The sequence below is a fragment of the Arvicola amphibius genome, chromosome 10 (genome assembly GCF_903992535.2).
Source record: "Arvicola amphibius chromosome 10, mArvAmp1.2, whole genome shotgun sequence".
NCBI classification, from domain to species: domain Eukaryota; kingdom Metazoa; phylum Chordata; class Mammalia; order Rodentia; family Cricetidae; genus Arvicola; species Arvicola amphibius.
Genome location: NC_052056.1, coordinates 57,627,596 through 57,645,919, shown reverse-complemented (window position 1 = coordinate 57,645,919; position 18,324 = coordinate 57,627,596). Strand labels below are relative to the sequence as shown.

General features: G+C 37.7%; 1 protein-coding gene across 2 annotated transcripts in view; it reads right to left on the bottom strand.

Moving 5' to 3' along the window:
* Positions 1–18,324, bottom strand: part of Iqcb1 (IQ motif containing B1) — a 74,280-nt gene that overhangs the window by 14,037 nt on the left and 41,919 nt on the right. For both annotated transcript variants that reach the window (XM_038346375.1, XM_038346376.1), the window contains one exon: positions 8,335–8,466. In XM_038346375.1, the coding sequence (XP_038202303.1) occupies positions 8,335–8,466 (132 nt within the window). The remainder of the gene's footprint in view (positions 1–8,334; positions 8,467–18,324) is intronic.

Here is an 18,324-nt window from a genome sequence, read left to right as displayed (position 1 = left end):
GAAATGCAAATATAAAATATAATGAAATAACAAATCACATTTATTAGCTATATTTAAAACAACAACAAAAAACATGGGCTGGGGACAGAACTCAGTCAGTAGAGTGCTTGCCTCACATGCAGAGTTCCTGGGTTTAATCTCTAACACCACATAAAACTGTACAGTACAGCAGTGAATACCTGTAATCCAGCACTTGGGAGGGGAAGGCAAGAGGACCAAAAATTCAAGGTCATCTTCAAAGTTACACAATGAGCTCTACAGCAGTTTGGCCTTCATGAGACCTTGTCTCATGTTAAAAAGGCAAACCAAGATATGCATCCCCCTCAAAAACAAAACACACACACACACACACAAATATAAAACCCTTGAATACTATACTATTGTTTAAGTTAAATATGCAGCACACCTACAATGGAATGCTATCAAAAGTATTTTTTTGAGACAGTTTCATTATATAGCTCAGTCAGGACTCAAACTCCCAGAGATCTATCTACTTGTCTCTGCCTCCAGAATATGCCCAGTGGAATTTTATTCAAATTTCAAGAAAAAAATTCAGACACAAGCTACACCCTGAATAAGTTTTGAAGACACTATACTAAGTGAAATAAATTGTACACAAAGGATACTGTATGACTTCACTGTATGACTTCATATTAAGTACTTAATCAAATTTACACACACATGGATAGCTTTTAGGATTTAAGGAGGAAATAAGTATGCTATTTAATCAAAATTGTAAAATAGAATTAAAAGAAGAAAAAAATCTAGTGATGAATGGTGCTAAAGGTGACACAACAAAGTAAATGTACTTCATGTCACTGAACATGTAACTATTGCTAAAATGATTATTCTTAGGTTTTGAGGCTTTATTTTTGCAGTGCTGAATATATGCAGTACTCTGTATATGCTAGTATTTCATATGTTTTTAAAGATTTCTTTTTGTTTGTATGTGTGTGTGTACACACAAGTGTGTGGGTGCCCATGGTGACCAGACAAGGATGTCAGTTCCACTGGAGCTGGAGTTCCTGGTGGTTGAGAGCTGTTCAATGTAGGTGTGAGGACCCTAACTCAGGTCCATTGAAGAAGCAGTAAATACTTTTAACCTCTGAACTCTCTCCAGTCTGATACACACATTTAAGAAACTATCAAATTATTTTTACATTCTTAAGAGAATCTGAGCAATCACATTTCTTCTATTAACTTGCCAATACTTAGTGATTTGATCTTTTAGATTCTAGCCATTCTAGACATTCAGTGTGGATTTCCTCACTGTGGTTTTAATTTGTATTTCCTCAAATGACTTGATACACTTTCTCCTGTGCTCGTTACTTGTATATTTTCTTTGGAAGATTTGTCTTTTCAAGTCTTCAGGCCACATAAAAGTAGATTACATGTTTTCTTATTGAGTTTTAAAATCTCTTCCTATGGATTAGTATACAGATAAATGATCAGCAAAGACATTTCCCTAATCTCTGTTTTTCTTTCATTATCTTAACAGATCTATAGAGCACATGTTTTAAATTTTGAGGACATCAATTCATTAATTTTCTTCTTTTGACTTCTGGAGTATTTGAAAAATCACTGACTAATTCAATTTCACAACTTTTACCATATTTTCTAGAAGTTTTATAGTTTTAGGTCATGTATTTAATTATATTTAGGACACATCTTGGGTTAAACTTTGTACATGCTATGGAATTTGGATTGAAGTTCACTTTTCTATATAAATATTTGCAACTGCCGGGCGGTGGTGGCGCACGCCTTTAATCCCAGCACTCGGGAGGCAGAGGCAGGTGGATCTCTGTGAGTTCGAGACCAGCCTGGTCTACAAGAGCTAGTTCCAGAGAAACCTGTCTCCAAAAAAAACCAAAAAAAAAAAAAATATTTGCAACTGTGCTGTGGGATAATCATTTTGTACATTGTAAAAATTTGCTACTAAGATTGAGTTAATAAAAAGCTGGTTGGTCAGTAACCAGGCAGGAATTATAGGCGGTACAACCAAACTAGGAAAATGATAGGAAGAAGTGTGGCATCAGAAAAGAAGTTAGCCAGGAAAACTCCCACCTACAAATGGTGCCCACAGTCCAGTATGGATCCAAAGGTCTAAAAATGCTTTACAAAAGGTTCTAAATACACTAAAAACAGAGCCAGTTGCAGCTTCCTTGTCTCACAGTCTCACAGCAGCAGCAAGGAAGAGATGCTACCTGCAAGACGGAAATGGCCACCAACTGCCATGATTTAATTGGCCTGGTGGGTTCTGCAGTCTCACACATGGGCCACAGGACAGAGAGACTTTTTCAAGTTGCTGCCTATGGGCTTGAGAGCTCTGCCAGCATGCTTCATGGTGGGTTAAGGTTTTTGCTCATGCAGACAGAAAATATAACAGATACACAGTAAAGACAGATTCAGACGGAATAAAACCTCTAAACGGGCTACAAAGCTTGGGAGAGAAAGGAAAAAGGGTAGAAAAATTCCTTTAAAAAGAAATAGAGTAATAAAAAGTATAATAAACCACATAAAGATAGAAAATACACAGAGTTTGGATCCTGTATGTTATTGTGTTGTCTTTAAATTTTTTGGCTGCTACGAGACACTGATTATGAAAACTGCTAGATTCAACCAACCCATATATTTTGAAAATACCTTTACTTCACAATTTATGTCAAAAGATATGTTACTTTGGGAGAGAGATTATGCTTTTATTTCCACATGAAGTAAGATTCTGTAGACTCATTCTGAGGTAAAGAAAATTAGGTTTGATCAAGGAAGACTGCTGAGAGCTGCAGGTAGCATGGCTTAACTAGAGGCCACAAGAATATACACCAGATGGCAATTGATATTTGACCCACCAGATGAGTAATCCTCAGATGGAGGAACCCCATTCAAGCAAGGCTTGCAGGGGCACAGACTCTGAAAACTGGCTACTCTGTCTGTAATTTTTCTCAAGTGCTACTACATTTCTTCCCTAATAACAGCTATGGGTATTTTCCCCACTGCCTGTGTGTTTATCTCACATATATATTCCATCTACTGGTCACACATATAGTTGTGGATGGTCAGAAAGATGATTTCTACTTAAATGTAACAATTTTGATGAATAAAAATAATACTAAGATATTTTTCATACTCAGGCTGACAAATAAAAATTACAATTTTCTCAATTATAAGAACAGTTTTTTTATTTTGTTTATATTTATTTAAAAGTATATTACAGGTCAAGGTTGCTGACAGTCTCTTTCTATAAAATGTATTTGAATCCAGTACATATACACAGTGTGATGTGTGTGGAAAAAGTATTTAAGGAAGACTACACAAAACTGGCTATAAGCTGAGCATGTACACACACAGCAACTATCACTGTGGATGTGCCACTTCTGGTTTCCAATTGCTTTCGCATACTTAATAGATCATGTCCTTAAAATTCCGTGAGGTAGAGGTTATCACCATTCCCACGTACAGAGAAGTAAACGGAAGGCGAGCAGTGAAGAACTGAGATTCAAATCCACATCTTGTAGCTCCAAATCCTAGGCTTTGAGTTCAGAGATACTGTTCAAGTCCTAGCTTGCTCATTTAATAGCTGTTTAACTTTGGGCAGGCTGCGTAACCTCTCTGTGTTTCAGTTGCTTCATCTTGGATGGGCATTTGTAAGATGCATGAAGATCCACACCACAGAATCTGAAGATACATCTGGGACAGGTACCAGAACTGAGCAACATCTGGGCCACATGCTTGTTTTCCTCAGTCAGTGGAAACATGCTTAATAATTCTTCTGCCAAGCTGCTGGAGCCAAGACCCTTTGGTCGGAGGTGGGATCTGGGAAGACTCTAAGGACAGTTTTTTTACGTATTTAGCTGATTTTAGACTTCAGAGTAGTTTCAAAATAGACTAGATGCCCCTGCAAAATATGCACAAGGGCAAGTTCCCAGGTGTCTGTCTACTGAATCAAAGTCAGGTTGATAACATTAAGACATAACACTCTGCAGCAATTGATTTTCTGCACGTACTCCTGGCCTTGGTTTATGATGCAAGGCTCAAGGTTCAGTCACTAACTGTTTATTGCTAAGGTCCTAAATTTCAGTGTCACTCTCCATCATGTCCCTTAGGCTATGTGCAAATATGCTGTGCCTCCCACCTGTATGGCCAAGCAATGCCATGGTTATAGTCAATGTGACCTCCCTAGCCTGAGAGAAACTGTATGACTTATTACATGTTATTAGAGTGGGCTGAACCACGTATATACAACTCATAATTGTCCAGAGTTTGGAAAGCTGAAGAAGGTGAGTGAGTGAATGAGTGAAAAATGTGTGTGTGTGTGTGTGTGTGAATGAGAAAATGATGTAGAAGAGAGATGTAGCCCTATGTGAAGAAATGTAGCAGAGTAGAGAGAAGAAATGTGTATAGGAGAGAGATTTATCCAGAGGTAGAAAAAGAGGTTACAATCAGAAAGCAAGTCTGATTGACCTGTCCATTGGTGAGAGTGGAGTATTGAAGTCTCGTACTATTAGTGTGTGGGGTTTGATGTCTGCCTTGAGTTCTAGTAATGTTTCTTTTATATAAGTGGGTGCTTTTATATTAGGGGCATAGATATTCAGGACTGAGACTTCATCCTGATGAATTGTTCTTGTTATTAGTATAAAATGTCCATCTCCATCTCTTCTGATTGATTTTAGCTTGAAGTCAATTTTGTTAGAAATTAGTATGGCCACATCTGCTTGTTTCTTAGGTCCATTTGATTGAAAAACCTTTTTCCAACCCTTTACTCTGAGTAGATGTCTGTCTTTGTGGTTGAGGTGTGTTTCTTGTAAACAGCAAAATGTTGGATCCTCTTTTTTTGTATCCAATCTCTTAGCCTGTGCCTTTTTATAGGTGAATTGAGTCCATTGATATTAAGTGATATTAATGACCAGTGGTTGTTAACTCAGGTTATTATTTTTTTTTTTGGTAGTAGAGTTTGTGTGTTTCCCTTCTTTGAGCTGTGCTGGTGAAGGGTCGCTAGATGTCTGAGTTATTGTGGGCATTGCTGGATTCCTTGGGTTGTGATTTTCTTTCTATTACTTTCTGTAAGGCTGGATTTGTGGCTACGTATTTTTTAAATTTGTTCTTATCCTGGAATATTTTGTTTTCTCCATTGATAGTGAATGAAAGCTTGGCTGGGTATAGTAGTCTGGGCTTGCATCCATGGTCTCTTAAGTTTCTGCAGTACATCTATCCAGGACCTTCTGGCTTTCATGGTTTCCATAGAGAAGTCAGGTGTAAGTCTGATAGGTTTAACTTTTTAAGTTACTTGACCTTTTTCCTTTGCAGCTCTTAATATTCTTTCTTTATTCTGTATGTTTTGTGTTTAATTATTATATGGCGAGGGGATTTTTTTTTTTTGATCCAGTCTATTCGGTGTTCTGTATGCTTCTTGAACCTTCATAGGAATATCTTTCTTTAGATTGGGAAAGTTTTCTTCTATAATTTTGTTGAATATATTTTCTGGGCCTTTGAGCTGCAATTCTTCTCCTTCTTCTACCCCTATTATTCTTAGGTTTGGTCTTTTTATTGTGTCCTAGATTTCCTGGATGTTTTGTGATTAGAATTTGTTAGATTTGCTGTTTTCGTTGATCAGTGAATTTATTTTCTCTATGGTGTCTTCAGCATCTGAGATTCTTTTATCTCTTGTATTCTGTTGGTTATGCTTGTCTCTGTAGTCTCTGTTCATTTACCTAGATTTTCCATATCCAGCTGGCCCTTGGTTTTTGTTTTCTTCCTTTCCTCCATTTCAGTTTTCAAGTCTTGAACTGTTTCCATTATCTGTTTGATTGTTTTTTCTTGGTTTCTTAGGGTATCTTCTACGGATTTACTCATTTCTTCAAACTTTTTGTTATCTTCTCATCCATTTCTTTAAGGGAGTTTTTCACATCCTGTTTAAGGGACTCTATCGCTTTCATAGTGTCAATTTTTTCTACTTCTTCTGGATTAGGGTGTTCAAGTCTTCCTGTTGTAAGTTCGCTGGGTTCTGGTGTTATGTTGTTTTTCAGATTGTTGGAGGAATTCTTGCATTGCGCCCATCTCTTCCTTCAAATGCTCTCCGATGTATCTTCTGGTACAAGATCAGGGCCTCTTGCTGGCCAGGGACCTCGCAGACAGAAGGCCTAGTTTGCTGCCTGCAGGCTTATTGAAACAAGGGAACTCCCGCCAAGTTGCATTCACCACCTTGTCCCAGCGCCCAAACAGGCTGAGCTGGGGGATCTTATGGCCCTGAATAAGGGAGGGGGTGCCTGGGGGCAAGCTGGGATGGGATAGGAAGAGAGAGAGGCAATAGCTGGGGAGAGAAGCCCCTGCAGAATGACCAGGAAGTTCAGGGGGTTGAGGAATGTCTGTGCTTTGTTTCCGGGGCTTCTGCCGCGGGTCAGGAACACACTCACCCCTCTGATGGATCTTCTGGTACAGGATCAGGGCCCCTTGCTTGCCAGAAATCTCACTGACAAAAGGCCTACCTTGCTGCAGGCAGGCTATTAAAACAAAGAAACTCCCTCCAGGTTGCACTACCCTTCCCCTCCCAACCCCCAGCGCCCAAACAGGCTGAGCTGGGGGGAATCTTAAAAAAAAAACCCTTTTCTAAGTTCTGTTATTCTTTTGTTATTGTTGCCATGTATTTTACTTTTTAGTATGCTACAAAGACTATATTATAAATTATTACATTGTTTAAAACAAGAACCAGCAACTGAAACCAAAAGCTTATTTTAAAAAATAAAAAGTTTTCAGTGTGAGATGGCACAGTGAGTAAAGGCTCCTGTCTGTCAAGCCTGATGATCTAAGTTTGATGTTAATAACCTACATGGTGGAAAGAGCGAACAGACTACAAACTGGCTTATGACCCCAGACAATAAACAAACAAAAAAAATTAGTTGAAACACTAACATGACTATCCATTTAGCTATAACCTATATCTATTTTAGTCTTACAATAATAAAAATGAATAGCTGGCGTAAAGGTTAAAGATCCCTTAACACTCAGGGTATTAACTATGTAGTGCATATGACAAGAGTCAGTGATATTTTTTAAATATTTATTTATTTATTTATTATGTATATAATATCCTGTCTGTGTGTATGCCTGCAGGCCAGAAGAGGGCACCAGACCCTATTATAGATGGTTGTGAGCCACCATGTGGTTGCTGGGAGTTGAACTCAGGACCTTTGGAAGAGCAGGCAATGCTCTTAACCTCTGAGCCATCTCTCCAGCCCGAGTCAGTGATATTTTATAAAGATTTAAACAATGAGGAAAATCTCTTTATATAGGTAAGACTAAATCTTGCTATCCATTTTATTTTTTATCATTGCTCTGCTCTAGTGGTTATTAGGTTCACATATGGTCACAGATACGAATATATTCTGTCTGGAAGAATAAAATGTTAAACGGTAGGATTACCTAAAAATATTATATCAAACCTCTAAAATTAGTCATCTAAAGTCTTCAGATTGTAGAAATTTGTGTTTGTATAAGGAGGGGAGAGGAAAGAAGGGAAGAAAAAAGAAAAAACATGCATTTAGATGCAAGCAGTATTATAGCACAATCCTTACAAAACAAAAGCAGTACTTTGATATAGTAAGAATGGTTCATTTAAATAAGTATAAATTATCACTTTCTCCATAAAATTTGACAAGTTTGAAAACATGGGAGATAAAAAAGTAGAGATAATCTGTGGACATACAGGCAATTAAAAATGACAGGAATGCTGAGTCATTCTAAACAAAAAAGAGAAATGACCTTCAAAGATGTGCAGGTTTGTAAGATCAGGAGCTGATAGCGAAGAAGCAGGTAACACCTGCTCTGTTACACTGTGCTCACACAAAGTCAGAGATATGGATGGGTGTTTCTGTTGGAGAAAAGGTGTCAGTAGCATTACCGTAATAAAATCAAAAAGGCAGGTCATCAAAGTTTACATCTTACTAGGTCTTGGAGGCTTATTAACAGACTAGTAAATATAAGTTCTTATACATGTTTTTGAGCATATGGAGGTAAGGATGAATATTCATTGATTGGCAATACAGATTCATATTAGAAGACTCAAAGCAGACAAGATTTTACTGTGCTCTTATAAAAGAAGCAACATACAAGTTTCATTGACAAAGTACAGGAAGTAACCCATTTTTAAGTTCAGTTTCCATTTACTATCAATTATACCTTTTGGTCCTGTAGCTGTAAGAAGAGTTCAATTTCACTAGCTCTATGGAACCACCTTGCATCCAACAGTCAATATGCATACATATATGGAACACTGCTTTGGTGATGAATAACATGCAATGGATTAATGAAACATGTTCTTCAGCATAGAAACATACATACCGGATGTCTTCTGACATAGTCATCCACTTGTTGCTTCAGTTCAGCTCTGCGTTCATGGGTGAGTTCTTGGAGTCCATGCCAAGGGGCAAATAGTTTATTTTTCTTACGACACTTTGCTAGGAATTTAAGAACCTAGAGTGAGGTAGAGAGAAAAAGAGCTTGAGATTCTGGTTCCTTAATAGCTATCTTTTCCCTACACCCTAAGTCAGTGAAGTCACTATTGCAACAGTTAACTTAGTATGTATGAGGAAGGGATGAGGCTGTGACGAAGTTAAGCAATATAGTGACCTTTTAACTACACTGACCCACCCTACTTCTAATAAGGCTATGTCCAATAAATCCATTATAAGTTGAAAACACTGATCAAATACACTTAATACTTCTACCATCATAACCTGGTTTCTACTAACTGTGCATCACTTTCCCCATCACTGTAGGGCAGGGCTATCTGTATATTTTTCAACTTTAATTTTTTAAAGGATATTTCCAAATATTACTACTACTGTTGTTTTTGGTTAGCCAGGCCTCAAATACCTTAAAGGCAACCCTTGAACAAACAATCTAGTCAAAGATGACCGTTTTTGATCCTCCTGTCTCCAGACCCGCTGAGTGCTGGCCATGTACCATTACTCCTAGATTAAGTGGTGCCAGGCATCAAACCTAGGGCTTTATACACTCTAGATAAGCAATCATATTATTGTAAGACAAAAAAAATGCCCAAACAAAACAAAATGAAACAAAGAGCCAAAAAACCCCCACAAAATCATGGAGTTTTGTGTTGGCCAATTACTTCTGGACATGGGATCTACCCTGGAGAAAGGCTGATATACTCAGTGACACTCCTTTGGAGGAAACTGATTTTCTCTTTGCCAGAAGGACCAATTCCAACTAGTTCCTTGGTTAAGGGTGGGGCCCCATGTTCATTTTCTATTCTCAGTCAGTGCTGGGACCTCATCTGGCTTGAACCTGTACAGGTTCTATGAGTACTGCCATAGTCTCTGTGAATTCATATGAAACACTCACATTATTTCTGTAGTAAGAAGTGAATATATAAAAGGAAATAAGCATTGACTTCTAGTTTCAATTATAATTCCTTACAAAACTATGATTCTGGGCAAGCCACTGGTTTCTACAGAAGATGCTCTATGTCAATAACAATTAAGGGCCCTAATTTTACATGTCTTGCAGTATTACAAATATAAAAGATAGTATACAAAAAGGGTTGGTAATGATAAAATATTAAAGAAAACTTTAAGCTATAAGAAAAGTTTCTGAATGTTCTCTCTTAAGTTTTTCATAATAGACATACAATTTGGCATACATATGAAATTATTCTTTATGATTCTTCATTTTTCCCATGTTTTTATTTTCATTAAAATTGTATACTGTTTTAAAAGCACTGGTTGGCAAGTCATGCCACAGGCCAAATATAGTATGCAATTAGTTTTTGTATAGTATAAGGCCATTTTTTATTACACTGTACATGGCTAAAAATTAAAAAGGGAAAACTTTATTTTGTGATATATAAACTGAATGTCTGCAAATATTTATTGGTATATAGTTATACTTGTTTAACTATTGTCAGTCTGTTATCTATGGCTGCTTTTGCACTTCAACTGTTAAGTAGCTATTATAGACTGTACAGCTTACAAAGTCTAAAATATTTTCTTATCTGATCATTTCCAGAAAATGTTTGCTGGTGTAATACTATTGTTTAAAGTGTCAGTTTTACAAATTCCAAAAGTAAAGGCTTTTTTTCCCTTCAAGTGAGCACCATCTACTTTCCTATGATTTTTTACCCAGATTAAACACAGTATCTATTGATGTTCCTGAACAGAAATAAGGATTTAAATCCTTTTATTATATGTACATTCTACCCTATATAACTAATTATGTCATAATTTCAGTTAAAACAATATTCATATAATAAATAAAGGTGAGCTACTTTTTTTTGGTGGGGGGCAGGGTTTGGTTATATAGCCTAATGCTAGTCTTGAACCTGTATTCTCCTGAGTGCTGCTATTAGAGATACACAATAATGGCATGTAAAGCAATTAATCATTCTGAAGCACATATGATATTTTTCCTTCCTTGCATATTTTCTCTAAAATTAACTTTTTCTATGTGCTTTATTTTCTACATATTTATTTCTGATTACATTCTACAAGTTCACTCTAATAGTCAAGAGATTAAAATAGATCAGATATTCTATCAAAAAGATTTTCTGAGGCTCTCTGACCTGCCTGTTCTATCTGGCACAAAGTTTGTTCTGTGATCTTTGTCACAATTAACTTAGCTTCTCATTTTCATCTTTCCTTTGTACTTTTTTGATTTTGACTACCTTCTCCCCCCCCCCACTGGCTTAAGTATGTCTTTGATATGTAAAAGTATCTTTCATCTTTCTTTACTAATAATTCCATTTTTTGTGAATACATAATTTTGATTGGAAATAGTTTCTCTCAGACATGTCATAGTTTTACTTCAAGATTTCTTAGTTTCAATGCTGCTGAGTTCTTTGTTTGCAATGCATTTCACAGAAATTAGAAATGAATGTGTTTTAATATTTGGACATTCATCTATGTTTTAAATCTAATATTTGTAACATTCAGTTTTAGAAAATTCTTAATTTGATTTCCTATATTCTCTGTTTTTCTGTTCTTGACTTCAAATGTTCATGAATTTGATTTTCCAGAATAATATTTTCTTTTTGTACTGTTTTCTAATAGATTTCCTTAACCTTTCCACCCAGCCCTTTCCCTTCTTCTGTTATTCTCTTTAAAAATTAATGTTGATTTTGTTTTATGTACTCTTATCTGAGGAAATTATAGATGAAAATAAATTTTGTTTCCTAATTCCTGCAACATCTCTCTATATATTTTAGTTGCCCCATCCTGCAGCCCATACCAGGACTGAATATGTCCTCAAATATACTGGTCAGGTGTTCTACCTCTCTAAGGTACACCCTGAGCATTAATTTCTCTATTTCTATCAAGTAAATGTTCTTATGTTCAATGATAATTGCCTCTGGCTCATAAGGTTAAGCACTAAAAAGCTTATTTAGAAGTTCTGAACTATTCTATAGGACTATGGTATATTTCAACACAGGGCTAATGAACCATGTAGTTTTGTTCCGATACCTCAGTGTTAGTAAACTTTGACTTTTCTCATAGGCTATCAAATTTCTCAAAGAAAATGCTTCCATTGGCAGACAGTAATTGCTGGACTACCTGGACCACAGTCTGCAAGTCAACCTAATAAAATCTTATATGATTGATAGGATGAGTATTTATATATTCATAAATTCATTATTATATATATATATTCTATCAGTTCTAATACATTGATACTGTCTAAATAAAAAAAATTAAGTATAAAAGAAAATACTTTAATTCATTAGGTTGCCTTTTTGTCTTAATGACAGTGTCCTTTGCTTTACAGAAGCTTCTCATTTTCAGGAGGTCCCATTTATTCATTGTTGCTCCTATTGTCTGTGCTACTGGGGTTATACATAAGAAGTGGTCTCCTGGGCCCATGTGTTGCAGACTACTTCCCACTTTCTCTTCTATCAGGTTCTGTGTGGTCAGATTTATATTGAAGTCTTTAATCCATTTAGACTTGAGTTTTGTGCATGGTGATAGATATGGATCTATTTTCATTCTTCTACAGGTTGACATCCAGTTATGCCAGCACCATTTCTTAAAGATGCTTTCTTTCTTCCATTGTATAATTTTGGCTCCTTTGTCGAAAATCAGGTGTTCATAGGTTTGTGGATTAATATCTGGGTCTTCGATTCAATTTCATTGGTCAACATCTCTGTTTTTATGCCAATATCAAGCTGTTTTCAATACTGTGGCTCTGTAATAGAGTTTGATGTTAGGGATGGTAATGCCTCTGGAAGTTCCTTTATTATATAGGATTGTTTTGGCTATCCTGGGTTTTTTGTTTTACCATATAAAGTTAATTATTGTTCTCTCAAGGTCTGTGAAGAATTTTGTTGGGATTTTGATGGGGATTGCCTTGAATCTATAGATTGCTTTTGGTAGAATTGCCATTTTTACTATGTTCATCCTCCCAATCTAAGAGCATGGGAGATCCTTCCATTTTCTGGTATCCTCTTCAATTTCTTTCTTCAAAAACTTAAAGTTCTTGTCAAATAGATCTTTCACTTCCTTGGTTATTGTTACCCCAAGATACTTTATGCTATTTGTGGCTATTGTGAAAGGTGATGTTTCTCTGATTTCGCTCTCTGCTTCTTTGTTCTTTGTGTATAGGAAGGCAACTGCAAACTTGTGCAACCACTTTGGAAATCAGTATGGCGGTTTCTCAGGAAATTCGGGATGAACCTACCCCAGGACCCAGCAATTCCACTCTTGGGAATATACCCAAGAGATGCCCAATCATACCACAAAAGCATTTGTTCAACTATGTTCATAGCAGCACTATTTGTAATAGCCAGAACTGTAGTAATGAGGCAAGCAGGCCTGCTTTTCATCCTGTCTGGCTCCCACTAGGCTAGCTTTACACCTGAAATAACAACACACAAACTGTATTCATTTAAACACCGCCTGGCCTATTAGTTTCAGCCTTTTATTAGCTAATTCTCACATCTTGCTTTAACCCATATTTAGTAATGTGTGTAGAACCACAAGGTGGTGACTTACCAGGAAAGATTCAGCATGTATGACCTGGTGGCTGGCTTCATGGCAACTGACCCAGAGAGGAGAGACATGGCGATTGCCTGAAGTGTCTGTCTCACTGCCTTCTTCCCAGCATTCTGTTCTGTCTACTCCACCTATCTAAATCCTGCCCTACCAAAAAGCCAAGGCAGTTTCTTTATTAACCAATGAGAGTCCTCCATCACAGAACCTGGAAACAACCAAGGTTCCCCTCAATAGAAGAATGGATAAAGAAGGTGTGGCACATATACACTTTAGAGTTCTACTCAGCGGTAAAATACAATGACATCTTGAATTTTGCATGTAAATGGATGGAAATAGAAAACACTTTACTAAGTGAGATAACCCAGACCCAAAAAGAGGAATATGGTATGTACTCATAAGTGGATTCTAGCCATAAACAAAGGACATTGAGCCTATAATTCGTGATCCTAGAGAAGCTAAATAAGAAGGTGAACCCAAAGAAACACATATATCTATCCTCCTGGATAGTGGAAGTAGACAAGATTGCCAGACAAAACTTGGGAGCATGAGGGGTGGGGGCAGGGTAGGGGGAAGGGGAGAGGGGGAGAGAGAAGGGAGAAGAGGAGGACTGGGGCAAGCTTGGGGGAATGGGATGGTTGAGATGGAGGAAGGCTGGATATGGGAGCAGAGAAGAAGATATCTTAACTGAGGAAGCCATTTTAGAATTGGCAAGAGACTTGGCTCTAGAGGGGTTCCCAGGTGTCCAAGGAGATGTCGCCAGCTAGGTCCTTGGGCAGCAGAGGAGAGGGTGCCTGAACTGGCCTTATCCCATAGCCTCACTGATGAATATCTTGCATATTATCATAGAACCTTCATCTGGCGATGGATGGAGATAAAGACAGAGACCCACATTATAGCACTGGACTGAGCTCCCAAGGCCCAGATAAAGAGTAGAAGGAGGGAGAACATGAGAAGGAAGTCAGGACCGCGAGGGGTGCATACACCCACGGAGACAGTGGGACTCATCTAATGGGAGCTCACCAAGGACAGCTGGACTGGGACTGAATGAGCATGTGATCAAACCGGACTCTCAGAATGTGGCTGACAATGAGGGCAGACTGAGAAGCCAATGATAATGACACCGGGTTTTGATTCTACTGCATGTACTGGCTTTTTGGGCGCCTAGTCGGTTTGGATGCATACCTTCCTAGACCTGGGTGGAGGTAGGAGGGCCTTGGACTTCCCACAGGGCAGGGCACCCTGACTTCTCTTAGGACTAGAGAGGGAGGGAAAGGGGGAAGGGGGAAGGGAGAAAGTGGGAGGAAAATGGGAGGATGGGAGGAGGTAAAAATTTTTAATAAGTAAAAAAAAAAGATACCAAAATCTAACTTTTCAGTGCTTAGTCTGCACCGTAATCAGGAGATGGTAAATAAAGTTAATCGAAGAGAAAGTCCCTGTTATGTGATTGTGCCCATCAGCTCTTTCTGTAATGAACACTGACAAGTGTTTTGGATGTGAACATTAGCTAATAAAGTGTCAGGGAGAGTAATTAAAACAACAACAACAAAAAACAGTTGATGAAAATCTGACTGCATGCTTTTCGGTTTTCAGCTGTAGCAGGAAAGAAGTTGTGCTGTTTTAAAATGCCGGTTTTCTGGGCTGTCCTGCCAGGGCAAACTCTGACTCAGGCAGGCAGTCCGACAGAGTGTGGTCTGTGAGCAGAATGCTACAGCTTGCTTGCCGGCAGGGACCTTGAAATGCCATAGAGTTGTGGCGATAAACATGCCTCCTGCGGGTACCTCCGCCATGAGGCTAGAAAGCTAAGGCATGGGCTGGATCTAGCTGACAAAATCACGGCTTTAGTCCTACCGATATTGTTTCGTAAATTAAAGACTCATGTGGTCACAAAAAGAAAGATATATAGTAAAAGAAAGATTCAAAAACAAAGAAAACCTCTAAATGGTTTACAATGTGTTAAAAAATATATGCAGGCTAAATGTTAAAGTTCTTAAAAGTAAAAAAGAAAAAAAAGGAAGTAGTTGGGTGTGGTAGTACACACCTTTAATCGCAACACTTTGGAGGCAGAGGTAGATTAACCTCTGTGACTTCGAGGACAGCCTGGTCTACAGAATTATTCCAGGACAAAGACATATAGAGATCCTGTCTCAAAAAGTAAAAGAAATAAAGGTTTAAATAAAGCCACATAAAGATGGAAAATACACAGAAAATCTTGATATTGTATGCTATTATGTTCTCTTTCAATTGTTTAAATGCTGAGGAAGGAGCAACAGCTGCTAAAAGATATTTGTGTATAAATGCTGCTGAACTAATCCAACATAAATATTTTGAAAATACCTTGACTTCAAAATTTGGATCTAAGGTTACGATGCTTTGGAAAAGAGATTCTTCTTTTGTTTTTACAGAAAATGAGTCCCTGTGGATTGCTTCTATCCCAATATGGTATGATAGACCACGCCCTCCTGAAAGGCTGCTGTGAACACCTTCAGAAAATTACTTCACCCAACTGATGACTGAGATGAAACTGGCACACAGGTTACACCATGAAAGATCTTATTAACAGTGTCCCCATTCAGCAGGAAGCAGTTTGGAGAGAAATAACTGCGCCCATATTCCCAAATATTGTTTATAAATGTTCTTTTACATTTAAAGGGGGATATGATATAGATATGAATAATTTGCATTGATATGGATTTTGTTTTAGTGATTTAAATTTAAGGTCAATTTTGTTATATGTATTTCTAATAATGATTAAGGTATTGTGATTGTGTAGTTCATTTAAAAATGTAACATATAATTAGGAAATATAGGTGGTTAATGAATAGTCATCAATAATAGTCATGCTTGTAGTCATGTTAGTTAGATTTTCTAGATATATAGAGATATATTTAAGATAAATAGGCATTCTTCATATCTTTCAAAGACTACAGAATATCGCATTTTAAATGTTTTAATAACTTAGGGCTTTTCATGACAATGAGACACGTCTGCTCCTGGCAGCACCAATCTACTTCAAGAGGAAGATGGGCATCGAAGAGGCTCCTTATGGAGTTTGATAGCCATTTGGGAAAGAAACTGCTCTTGCCTGGACTGTTGGCATAAATTGGACACAAAGAACCTGCAGAGAGAGGACTACTGAATTTGCCTAAAGGTGAGATGATCTTTCGGGGTTCCTGATTTATAAAAGAGTCTGCGAGATATTTTGCAGGAACACAGCAGAAAGTGACTGAACTGTCTTTTAAATTTCCTGCTTCATGGACAAGTCTGCTGGATACTATGGGCCTGTAGGCCAAAGATGGATGCCTCAACAGTACAAAACAACTTTGGGTGACTGTCCAGACAGTGAGATGTCTCTGTCATTTCTAGAGTTTTAGAAGTAGCTTACTTCTTGTTCACGTAGGTAATATTGTGTCTTTCTGGAGTCTTTGATGGAGTTGAAGAATAGATAGATAGTTATAGTTTTCTTTAGTTATGATAAAAGATAAAGTAGATATAAATACTATAATTCTTACTTGATAACTGTTTTGTTATATGTAATTTTGCTATGTTAAAGTTAAAGCCTTCTTTTTTTGTTTAAACAGAAAAAGGGGAAATGATGTGGGAGAGTCTTTTGTTTGTGTTGATTTCATTTGTTAATAAAGAAACTGCCTTGGCCCATTTAATAGGCCAGCCCTTAGGTGGGTGGAGTAGACAGAACAAGAAGAAGGAAGTGAGGCAGATGGCTCAGACAATTGCCCTGCCTCTCCTCTCTGGGACAGATGCGATGGAGCCAGCCACCAGGTCAGATATGCTGAATCTTTCCTGTTAAGACATCACTCGTGGGGCTGGAGAGATGGCTCAGAGGTTAAGAGCATTGCCTGCTCTTCCAAAGGTAGGTCCTGAGTTCAATTCCCAGCAACCACATGGTGGCTCACAACCATCTGTAATGAGGTCTGGTGCCCTCTTCCGGCCTTCAGGCATACACAGAGACAGAATATTGTAAACATAATATTAAAAAAAAAGACACCACTCGTGGTGTTACACAGATTATTAGATATGGGTTAGTCAAGATGTGAGTAAGAGGCTGAAACTAATGGGCCAGGCAGTGTTTAAATGACTACAGTTTGTGTGTTGTTATTTGGGGGGTATAAGCTAGCTGTGTGGGAGCCGGGCGGCAGGAACGCAGCCCATCTGCTCCTTACTACAATACTGCAAATAGTAAAACATGACATAACATCTTATATCTAATGAGTTATGTAAAACATAACTATAAGTGTGGGCTAGTGCTTATGTCAACTTGGCACAAGTTAGAGTTATTTTGGAAGAAGGAACCTGTTGAGAAAATGTTTCTACCAGATTAGACTATGGGAAAGCCTGTGACACATTTTCTTGATTGATGATTAATGCAAAAGGGACCAACTCAGTATGACTGGTGTAACTCCTGGGCTAGTGGGTGCTAAGAGAAAACCTGCTGAGCAAACCATTAAGCCAGTAAGCAGCATTCTTCTGCAACCTCTGCTCTAGTTCCTGCCTCTGAGTTCCTGCTATGACTTCCCTCCTTTGGTGATGTAACCCGAAAGTGTAAGATGAAATAAATCCCTTTTTTCCTAAGTTGTTTTGGTCATGGTGTTTTATCATAGCAGTAGAAACACTAAGAAACTATATGTAAAACATTAGTATTCCAAATTGTAGGCACTATGAAAATGTTAATTATAATATTAAGTTTTCAAATCCTGGTGGTTATATATACTTAAGTGCATTTCAGTTTGGACTAGGCATGTGGCAAATGTTCTAAAACCACATGTGTTTACCTAGCTTGTATACTGAACAAGCAAGACCTCCCTACAGTGTATCTTAAAAAAATGATTATTTAGAAATATGGTACAATGTGCCCTTTAATGGCCATTGTCCTGTTCAAACTGCCTCTAGTACTTTTCCTTTTCTTTCCTCTTTTTCTTTCTTTTCCTTCTTTGAAAGTAATCCCCACTGGGGATGGGGGTGAGGGTGAGGGGGGTTGGTGGCACAAGTCTTTAATTCCAGTGCTCACAATGAAGGCAGGCAGATCTCCCTTGAGTTCGAGGCCATCCTAGTGTACAGTGCGGGTTCCAGGACAGCCAAGGCTACACAGAAAAACCCTCTCTTGAAAAGCGAAAACTAATAATAATGGTAACAATAATAATAATGACAATCCTCTTAGTTCTGTTTCCATTTTGCTAACTTTAGTCCATTCTTTTTCTTTTTGTTCTGATTTTAACAATTTTTATTTTTTTTAGACTGAGCAGGCACGAGGCAAATGTAATTAGTCTTTTTCCTTGGTTATTAATGAAAAGTATGAAAGCCCCAAACAATTTTG